This window comes from Dipodomys ordii, unplaced genomic scaffold (assembly GCF_000151885.1).
Source record: "Dipodomys ordii isolate 6190 unplaced genomic scaffold, Dord_2.0 Scaffold15, whole genome shotgun sequence".
In the NCBI taxonomy this organism is placed as follows: Eukaryota; Metazoa; Chordata; class Mammalia; order Rodentia; family Heteromyidae; genus Dipodomys; species Dipodomys ordii.
In genome coordinates, this window is record NW_012267231.1 from 2,404,534 (window position 1) to 2,414,950 (window position 10,417).

The 10,417-nt window shown below is 57.1% G+C and overlaps 2 protein-coding genes across 2 annotated transcripts in view; one reads left to right on the top strand and one right to left on the bottom strand.

Moving 5' to 3' along the window:
- Positions 1-208, bottom strand: part of Fanci (Fanconi anemia, complementation group I) — a 32,505-nt gene extending 32,297 nt beyond the window's left edge. The window contains exon 1 of the mRNA XM_013012108.1: positions 145-208. The gene's annotated coding sequence lies outside the window, so the exon portion shown is untranslated. The remainder of the gene's footprint in view (positions 1-144) is intronic.
- Positions 209-2,192: 1,984 nt separating this feature from the next.
- Positions 2,193-7,466, top strand: Rlbp1 (retinaldehyde binding protein 1). The gene is made up of 7 exons (XM_013012028.1): positions 2,193-2,263; positions 2,385-2,513; positions 4,080-4,284; positions 5,098-5,276; positions 6,735-6,893; positions 6,979-7,089; positions 7,244-7,466. Exons 1-7 carry the CDS (start codon positions 2,252-2,254, stop codon positions 7,400-7,402), a joined length of 954 nt encoding a protein of 317 aa, XP_012867482.1. The 5' UTR covers positions 2,193-2,251; the 3' UTR covers positions 7,403-7,466.
- Positions 7,467-10,417: the final 2,951 nt, after the last annotated feature.

The window sequence follows — 10,417 nt, forward strand, 5'->3', positions numbered from 1 at the left end:
AGAGGCGCGCAGGCCCCGGGCCCCCGGCGGAGCACCCCAACCCCTCGGGACGGCGGGAAGGCCACGCCGCGAGGAGACCCCCCGCCCCACGCCCCGAGTTCTAACAGACCCGCCCGCTCCCGTCCCGCCGGCCCGGCGACGCACCCCGACCGCCAGTCACCACAAGCCGGTGCCGCTGTCCCCGCCGCCGCCAGGCTTACAAAACGCGCGCGCTCTCCTCGGAACGCCGCCGCACTTCCGTTACCCGGGGCAACAGGTCCCGCCCCGAGGCTCACTTCCGCCCGCGGGGGCGGGCGGGCGGGGCGGGGCGGGGCGGGGCGGGGCCCGGAGGAAGGGGGCGGGGATTCCCAGCGCCCGCGGCGAGAGCGGGAGCCTCCGGAGCTGAAGCGGGCGGGGTGTTTGCACCGGAAGCGTCGGGAAGGCCCCGGCCGCCCGGGCCGCCCCGGCGTGGGTCGCGGGCCGGCCCCCGCAGCCCTGAGCGCTCAGTGGACGCGCGCGTGTCGCCTGTAGTTAACTCCTCTAATCCCGAGGTGCCGCCTCCGGCCTGGGGAGACGCCTCGCCCCGAGCCAAGAGCTGAGGGACTGCGCCCAGGCCCAGAGTTCGAGCCCCACGGCCCACAACAACATAGAAAAGAAAGTACCAGAAGGTGGGGAAGGGAAGAGAGAGGAGAGGAAATGGCGACAAAGAAGGAAATGCAGTTGCACTTGATCTTCCAATAGCTACGGCCGAGAGTCTCTGCTGAGTACTGTGGACCACCTGCCTGCCGCCCGCCCGCCTTGGCAGGCTGCCTGGCCCGGGCCTGTGCTGGAACTCACAGTCCAGTGCTGTCCCTTAGCTGTGGCACTCGCCGACGGTGCTGGCCCCTTTGAGCCGCACCCCACACCCCTCCCAGGATATAAGAGTCTCATGGACTTCCTTGCCTGGCTTCGAACTGAGATCCTCTGCTCTCAGTCTGATGACTAGCTGGGACGACAGGCATCGTTGCTGGCATACTGGATTAGGGCCTATCCAGGTGACCCCATTTCAATCTACTTACCTCTGTAAAGGTCACCCTAGAGCTGGGGAGGGCAGAGCAGGCACCAAGTGTGTATGGGGTCCTGCTTTAATCCCCAGCAACACATACATACACACACACAGTGGACAGCTGGGGTCCAGAGCCTGCCCCCCACACCGTACTATTATCTAGAAGGCAGGTTGGCCTGCCTGGTCCCCTGACCAGCCTTCACCAGCTACATTTCCAACTGACCCCACTTTGCTGAGGGGGGGGGCAGGGGGGGCCACAGACCTGGGTTTGCCTGGGTTGCATCTGTGATTCTGTTTATAACTTCCTCCACCCCTCCACGTATCTGGCCCAGGGAATGGGTGCTCAGACACCTCCTGTACCCTCCGCCTGAGACAGCCAGGGCAGGGAAGTAGGTCAGAGCCCAGGTCCCAGCCCCACGGATGGCTGGCGGCTGGTGGCTTCCACATGGCTGAACAGGAGAACACAAAGGAGGGCTTTGATGCATCTTCCCCTCTCCCCATGCCGCTTCACCACCGCCCCACTCCGGGCCTCCTGGAGCCCAGATTTAATGGGAAACTGTGGGCACAGTGAGAAGTTCCTTGTGACCCACTAATCCGGGCCTTCTGACCAGGCCCTGCCCCCCAGCCCAGGCATTGCAGAGCTGCACCAGTGCAGGTAGCAGGCGGCCCCCAGGAGGAGCTGCTCACTTGGGAGGTGAGTGTGTATCAGGGGGGTCTGCCTGGGCCAGGGAGCCCAGGGCAGGGGTGAGGAGGTGGGCATGAGGCGGGGTCTGGGGGAGCCACATCCCAGGCTGCCTGGCCATTCTCCAGGGCTGGCCAGACCACCCTTGTCCTGCAGCAGACTCTGGAGCCGAGAACGTAGTTGGGCTCTAGTTTACTTCTGGCTGGATCAGCGAGTCGCCGTGGCTGAGGCGGGGGGTATTTGCATGAACCCCTTCTGCCAGCATAAGCCCAAGGACTAGGCCCTTCAGAGCTACCTGGGAGCCGTGGCTCAAGTGGTAGAGTACCAGCCCTGAGTGAAAAAGCCAAGTGAGAGCACAAGACCCTGAGTTCAAGCCCTAGTGCTGGCATGCACTGAATGAATGAATGAACAAATGCATACAACACTGCCCAGTGCATGCTCACTTTTGCATTCCCCTCCTCTGCGAAGCCCTGCTAGCTCCTGGAGACCAGCACGGAGGCAGCAAGGCCCTTCTCTTCCCCAGGACGCGGAGTCCCCAGAGGAAGATGTCAGAAGGGGTGAGTACCCCCCTCCCCGGGACTCCTTCCCTGCTTCGCTAGCATCTCTGCTCACGGAGCCCTCTGTGGGCCTTGGGCCCTCACAAGGAGGGGCCTTCACAATGCCCACTCGTCCGCTCAGGTGGGCTCCTTCCGCTTGGTCTCCGAGGAGGAGCAGGTGCTGCGGGCCCAGCTGCAGCAGCTCACCACTGAGGACCACGGCCCCGTCTTTGGCAGGTGCAGCCAGCTGCCCCGCCACACCTTGCAGAAGGTGAGGGGGGAGGGGGGAGGGGGAGGGAGGCAGCCACTGGAGGCAACACGGACGGGATTGGTGTGGAAAACAGGTGTGGAGTCTGCAGGATGTGAAGAGCCCGAGTTGGTCTGGAAGCTGTCCTGGAGGCCAGGGCAGGGCAGCACAGGGAGGACCAGCAGCCAGGCCCGCCTTGTCCAGGACCACAGCCTGAAGCCTCTGGGATGGCTCCCCAGTCCAGAGCCAGACATGAGCAGCACTGGTTAGGAAGTGGCTGGCGTCAGGCCCTGAGTTCAAGTCTTAGTCCTGAAGGGAAGAAAAAAAAGTGGCACCGGACAGGCAAGAAGCACGGGTTCTAGAGCCGGTTCCTTCTAGCCTGCTATGTGCCCTTGCACACACAGCTTTCCCTCTCGGTGCCCCGTTCAGAGAAGGCCAAATGGTGCTCAGTACTGGCTGGCAGAGCTGACTTGGGGCTGCAGGGGAGAGTGCGGAGTGGGATGAGCTGAGCTGGGGCTCTCCGTGCCTGTCTGCATCTCTGGGCATCCTCACTGGAGGGCGCTGACAGCCCCCCCACACCTGACTCCTCCTCTGCCAGCTTCCCATCCTCCTCACGCCACCTGGGACTCTCAGAGCCAGGGATGCTGCGAAGCCCGAGCCCCAGCTCTTCCCCTTTCTAGCTGGGTGACCCCAGGCAAGATACTTTAGCGCTAGGAGCCCCTGTCTGCTCATCTGAGAGACAAGAATAAGAATACCAACCATGCTGTGGCTAGTGTCTCATGCATATAATCTCAGCACTTGGGAGGCAGATGCCAAAGGATTGAGAGAGGCCAGCCCGGGCCATACAGTGAGAGCCTGTCTAAACAGGCAAACAAACACTACCACCACCACCAACAGACACCCAGAGTAGGGCTGGGAAGGTGGCTCAGTGGTAGAGTGCTTGCCTTGCATGCCTGAGGTCCAGGGTTCGATTCCTCAGCACCACATAAGCAGAAAAAGCCAGAAGTGGCGCTGTGGATCAAGTGGTAGAGTGCTCGCCTTGAGCTGAAGAGCTGAGGGACAGCGTCCAGACCCAGAGTTCAGGCCCCATGATGGACAAAAAACAAAAACAAAACAGAAACCTAGAATAGAATAGAGCCCGTGATGGATGGTGGTAAAGATTAAAAACCACGATGCAGCCAAGGCACCTGGAATTCTGGCTCCTCAGGAGGCTGAGAACTGAGGATCGTGGGTAGGAAAGTCTGTGAGACTCTAATCTTCAACCTACCACCAAAAAGCTGGAAGTGGAGGTATGGCTCAAGTGGTAGAGTGCCTGCTCTGAGCGATAAAGCAAAAGGACAGTGTCTAGGCCCTGAGTTCCAGATCACTACCAGTGTGTGTGTGCGTGCGCGCACAGACACACACGACTTAGCAGAAGGGCCCAGAAGGCACCAGCAGTTATTGCTGGCGACACCTACCATGGGTGGTACCCTGTGAAAACCGCCAGGACCAGCGGTTTCACCTCACTTCCTTCCAACACCCAACTCAGCAGCCCGGATCTGGAGTGGCCGGCGTTGAGTGTGCGCACACTGTGTTTGCACACTGTCCCAGGCCAAGGATGAGTTGAATGAGCGGGAGGAGGCTCGGGAGGAGGCGGTCCGGGAGCTGCGGGCGCTGGTGCAGGAGCAGGCCGCGTCTGGGGAGGAGCTGGCCCGGGCGGTGGCCGACAGGGTCCAGGGAAGGGATGGCGCCTTCTTCCTTCGCTTCATCCGGGCTCGCAAGTTCAACGTGGGTCGTGCCTATGAGCTGCTCAGAGGTGAGGCCTGGCTGGGGGGGGGAGGGGGAGGGGAGGGCAGACGGCCGTTGGGAGGGTATGGGGGGGGCTGTCCACCTCCTTCCTGGCATGGGCAAGGACCCCTTCCTGCATGGGCAGGTCACTCGGCGACGGGCATACAGATGGAGCTGCGGACAGTAGAGGTGCAGCTGGAATGAAGGAGAGCCTGTGTCTGGCTTGGAATTTGGGTTTTGGTGGTGGTGGTGGTGGTGGTGGTGGGGCTTGAACTCAGGGCCTGGGCGCTGTCCCTGAGCTCGTTTGCTCCAGGCTAGTGCTCTACCAGTCTGAATCACAGCATCACTTCCGGTTTTCTGGTGGTTAATTGGAATAAGAGAGTCTCAAGGACTTTCCTGACCCGGCTGGCTTTGAACTGGGAGCTCAGCCTCTTGGGAAGCGAAGATGACAGTCTTGAGCCACCCGTGTCCAGCATGGAGTTTGAATTTTATGGGGGGTGAGGGGAGCTCTTTCCCAGCGCTGCCACACCCCCCTCAGCTGGCCTTGTGCCCCGTTCCTGCGGCAAGGGGTGTGGAAGGCACCAGTCACCCCCGTCCAGGATGCTTCCTCACGCTGCCCAGTGCACAACAGCTTCGTACCTTGCACCTCATGGGGCTGCCGGGACGACTGGCTGAGCTGGCCAACGTCTGTGTCTATGTGTGTAGAGATACAGTTGTCTCCAGTTTGAGAGGACAGCTGGGGAGGAGCAGGAGTGAGGCCAGGTCTCCGACTCGCACCCTGGGGTGGAGGGCAGCTAGGGCTGGGATGGCTCCCTAGAGGCCCTGCTTCTCCCTCGTCCAGGTTACGTGCACTTCCGGCTGCAGTACCCAGAACTCTTCGACAGCCTGTCTCTGGAGGCCGTCCGCTGCACCATCGAGGCCGGCTACCCTGGGGTCCTCTCCAGCAGGGATAAGTATGGCCGGGTGGTCATGCTCTTCAGCATCGAGAACTGGCACGCTGAAGAAATCACTTTCGATGAGGTCCAAGGGGGCTCCTCCAGCTCTCCCCCACCCCTGGGCGGCTCAGCTCCTTCTGACTCTCTCCCCTCCCGCACACACTCACTTCTGGAGCCTTAGGGGGTCTGTGGGTGACGGGGAGGGAGGAGCCACTATATGCCACAAGCAGAGAAAATTTGTGGCTTGTGCCAGGGCAGCTGGAAAGGCCCCCGCTTTGTAAGCATGGTGTCTTCATCATCTCCGCCCAGTGCCACGGGTGTGTGTGGGGGGCACAGCAGCTGTGGGGGTGGGACCGACAGCAGAACAGGATCCGTGACGCAGGGCTGAAGGCACTTCTGGAAAAGGCAGGCTCCACTCTACTTAGCAGACTGTGTCTTTTCTATTTATGTGGGTGCAAGCCGCTTGCCCGAACCCTCAGAGTTTGTACCCAGTGGAAGAAAGAGGGTTTGCCCATTGAGAGAACTTTGGGATGAGTCATGCGGCCTTGAAAAAGACTTCTGAATTAGAAAAGATGCTCCAGACTTGTTTTGGAAAATACTATTCAGCTGCTTCCATGTAATGATTAAATGTCCGTCTTCATCTGGGCGCAGGTGGCTCACGCCTGTCATCCTAGCTACTCAGGAGGCTGAGCTCTGAAGATCACAGTTGGAAGCCAGCCCAGCAGGAAAGTCTATGAGACTCTCATTTCTGATTAGCCACCAAAAAGCCAGAAGTTGAGCTGTGACTCAAGGGCCAGAGCACTAGCCTGGAGTGGAAAAGCCAAGTGAGAGGCCCTGAGTTCAAGTCCTGGTATCGTTGAGGAAATCTGATTTAGCACTGAAGCTCCTCTAATAGACAGCTGTAAAAAAATCTAATTTTCTTATCACACCCACACTCACACACACACACACATGTATCACTAACGAATATAAAATCATCCATAATTCTTATACCCAGATACTTTTACCACTGACATCTTCCTATAGATTTTTTTTTTCCCGGTGGTTGTAGAGCTTGAATTCAGGGCCGCATGCTTGCTTGCTAGGCAGATGTTCTACCATTTGAGCCACTCCTCCAGTCCATCCTTCAACCTGGTTTTCTAGGTAGACACCCACAGACACCAAGATTTTTCTTGTAAAGTGGAATCCTGCTTTGATGTGGTGCACGCCACGCATGTTTCCTGGCCATCAGCGGCTTCTGTGTCGTTTTTAACGGTTCCTGAGTGCCACAAGGCTTCAGTCTACCACAACCTTGCCAGTCCTTTGTGGCACACTTTGGTCCTTTCCAGCAGTGCCCTCATTGTAAGAGCATGGGATAAACGCCCTAACCACAGATGGAATCCTCCAGGGTTGTCGTCCTGTGTACATTCACAGAAGGGGACCATCCGACATGGAAGCCTGTGGCAAATTCCTCTAGCCAAGGGACGTGCAATTAACTGTCCCCTGGGACCTGAGCCTTAATTATCTTGGAAGGTTGGGTCTGACGCCCCCTCTTCTGCCCCAGATCTTGCAGGCGTATTGCTTCATCCTGGAGAAGCTGCTGGAGAATGAGGAAACACAAATCAATGGCTTCTGCATCGTCGAGAACTTCAAGGGCTTTACCATGCAGCAGGCTGCGGGGCTGCGGGCCTCGGATCTCAGGAAGATGGTGGACATGCTGCAGGTGAGGTTTGGAACCTGTCCCACGGTCGTCCTCTCTCACAGTGGGGGAGGCCTGGGTCACAGGGGATCTCTCTCCGTCTCTGCAGGATTCCTTCCCCGCCCGGTTCAAAGCCATCCACTTCATCCACCAGCCGTGGTATTTCACTACCACCTACAACATGGTTAGGCCCTTCTTGAAGAGCAAGCTGCTGCAGAGGGTGAGTGTGAGCCTGCCCAGGGCACGTGCGCAGTGAGCTGGAGCATGGGTGTGGGGAACGAAGTGGAGCGCTCCTGTCCCTCCTCTCCCCTCCACGGCTCCGCCCCCAGCCTCAGGGCGCCTCCTGCTCACTGGTCCTCCTTGCTTCCCTGCAGGTCTTTGTCCATGGAGATGACCTCTCGGGCTTCTTCCAGGAGATTGCTGAGACCATCCTGCCCGCTGACTTTGGGGGTACACTGCCCAAGTATGACGGCAAGGTGGTTGCCGAGCAGCTCTTTGGCCCCCGGGTCCAAGCTGAGAACACAGCCTTGTGAGCCTGCATCTGGCCTGCATGGGAGCCCTCGTTAGCATCCTGGCCCTGCCCCGCTGGCTGGCTGTCCTGGACTCCAGGCTGGGGGACCTCAAACCTAAGCCTTAGGGGAGCTGGGGGTCACCTTTGAGGGTGGGAGTGGCAACGCGGCAGGGATGCCTCTTGAACAGAACTGCAGGACACACTACCTTGTGTGCGGCTGGGTTTCAAGGCCGTAACAAGGCTTGCTGGTAATTCCCTCTGGAACGTCTCCCGGTCTGTGAAAGCAGGCCAAGAGGGAATGAAAAGCACCCTCACCTGCTTCCAATAAAAAGCAACTAGCGAAAGGGTTTACGTGGACATGATTTGGTAAACACAGTGATCTTGGTGCTCATAGGCAGGTGAGTGATTTTCACTGTGGGATGGCCAGTCCTCCTGGGTCAGGTGCGATTTGATGTACATGCCAGCCTGTTCTGTGGACTCCTACTGCCCCCTGCTGGCCGTATCCTGGCATTGCCCTGCTGGGGACAGGCTGTGCAGATGGTAAAACCTGACTTGCTCAGCCCCACAGGCCTGTGTGTGCCCTTTTTTTTTTTTGTTTTTGTGTGCTGGTCCTTGGACTTGAACTCAGGGTCTAGGCACTGTCCTAGAGCTTTTTTCTTTTTATCGGTCATGGGGGCTTGAACTCTGGGCCTGGATGCTGTCCCTGAGCTCTTCGGCTCAAGGCTAACGCTCTACCACTTGAGCCACAGCTCCACTTCCTGTGTATATATATATTTTTAACTTTAGTTAATTTTAGAACAGACAGGATCTTGTCCTTTAACTTGGGCTAGCTTGGGCGATGATGCTTCTATCTATACCTCCCAAGAATCTGAGATTACAATGTGAACCATCACACCCAGCCTTGCCTTAGAGATTCTAATGTACATGATCTGACATGTGGCCAGGTACCAGTATTTTTTCCAGTCCCCTAGGCAGCTCAGATGTAATTGCTTAAGCCCTGTGTGTGGACATGTGAGGGAAGGTTAGTTAAAGAGGCCACACCATGTTAGGCTTCAGTGGCTCACGCCTGTCATCCTAGCTACTTAGGAGGCTGAGATCTGAGAATCATGGTTCGAAGCCAGCCTGGGCAGGAAAGTCTGTGAGACTCTTATTTAATCACCAGAAACCCAGAAGTGGTGCTGTGGTTCAAAGTGGTAGAGTGAAAGCCTTGAGCAAAAGAGCACACGGACAGTGCTCAGGCCTCGAGGTCAAGGCCCACATTGACCAAAAACAAAAATAAAGAAGGCCATACCAGTGAGTATCAAATGCAAACTTTGAAGTTGGGCTCAAGGCAGCTAGGTTGCTCTGGCCCGGTCTCCAAGAAGTCCATGTGACAAGGCAGCCGCCACAGGCTCCGTGTCCCAGAGAAATGAGCAAATGGGGCCCAGGACTATTTGCAGAAGTAGCCCTGCCAGCAGGCAGGACAGGTGTGGGTGAGCACAAGAACGAAGTAGTTAGAGCCTGATGATCTTCATGATGGCCACAGCGCCCGTCAGCACTTCTGAGCCCAGGGATGGGCCTGTACACCCAGGCTGTCCTCCAGACTCGGCAGACAGAGGCTCTGGTGCATAGCTGCACCTCGGGCGGGAGGGGGCGGGGGGGAGCGGGGAGCAGCACCATGGGCCGGACACACACCTGCTTTCTATTCTGTGGCGGAAGGTGATTGCTGAGTGAGAACCAAGTGAGCCAAACCAGAACCACTGCCCCAAATAACACCAGCACCTTGGAGAGCACTTTGTGGCTCAATGGCCCAGGGCAGGCATTCTTATTACCTTATAAGCTAAAATGGTGTTTTGAAGCTGGGTGTGGTGTATGCCTGTAACCCAGCTACTTGGGAGGCAGAGACTGGGAGGATGGCGGTTCCGGGCCAGCAAGGTAAAACGTCTGTGGGACCCTCTTTCACGGCCAGCAGGGCCCAGTGGTGTGAGCCTGTTGTTCCAGCTTTGTGGGAAGTACACACACACGGTCAAGTATTCCAAAAAGTAACAAGGGTAAAAAGGGATTAGTGTTGTAGCAGCTTAGCAACGGCAAAACCCTCATTTCAAACCCCACTACCACCAGAAAAAAACATAAAAACACTAGACACAACCATGTTATGTTTTTAGTCTTTATTTTTTTAAGTAAAGAAATCCCATTGAATCAAAGATAAGAAATTACAGTTTTTGTTTGTAATGATTTTTTTTTTACCACCACACAGAATCAAAGTAGAATCAAAAGTAACATGAGAACGTAAACCGACCAAGGACACGACTGTTTAGTACAATTTCTTAATAAAGGTAAATATCCTCATGTTTAGAAAAAATTGCATTGCTAGTTGCAAATCTTAAATGCCTCCGCCCTGAAGGATCCTGTCTTCCACAACACCCCCGCCCCAAAGATCCAGCCGCACAGGGACTTTTGGAACGAGAACTCAACAACACAGTTTGTTTTCAGGGTAGCATCGGAGATTTCGGAAAAGCACAAGAGGACAAAACCAAACCCAACCCAGAATCAGGAATGTGAAAGCGATGCTTCTAACATCCGCAGCCTATGGGGTCTCACGAGGAAAAGGAGCGATGCGAACCCTTCCGGCCGTCCCTCCCTCCGTCCCTCGGCCTTGGTGGCGCTGGGGCAGCTGCAGCAGCCAGTGGCAGGTGAAAGGTGAGGCACAGGCGGCCCCTTCGCGGTGGGGCAGACCCAGCCGGCCTGGAACTGGGGTGGATTTGTGCTTTAGCAAAAGAAAGACCCAAAGAAACATGGCAAGCAGACACACTCTAACTCCTGACCCCCACCCCCGCCCCAGGACAGCCAGGGGGAAAAGATGGCTGGCGTAGGGAACAAGGGGGTCCTACGTGGGAGGCGACTGCCCGAGGCCAGGGACCAGCAGTGGACTGTCCTCAATGATGGCAACAGTGGGTTTCTGGGCCAGTGGGGACCGGAAGGGAGAGAAGCTGGGTTATGGATTTCATGACGGATTGCAAGGCGTCGGGCTGACAGCTGAAGACCTCACGAATCACAG

Excerpts from the sequence above, each read along its gene's own strand:
- Rlbp1 (XM_013012028.1), top strand. Across the intron at positions 2,514-4,079 it reads CCCGCCACACCTTGCAGAAG|GCCAAGGATGAGTTGAATGA; the intron begins GTGAGGGGGGAG and ends ACACTGTCCCAG. Across the intron at positions 5,277-6,734 it reads AAGAAATCACTTTCGATGAG|ATCTTGCAGGCGTATTGCTT; the intron begins GTCCAAGGGGGC and ends CTTCTGCCCCAG.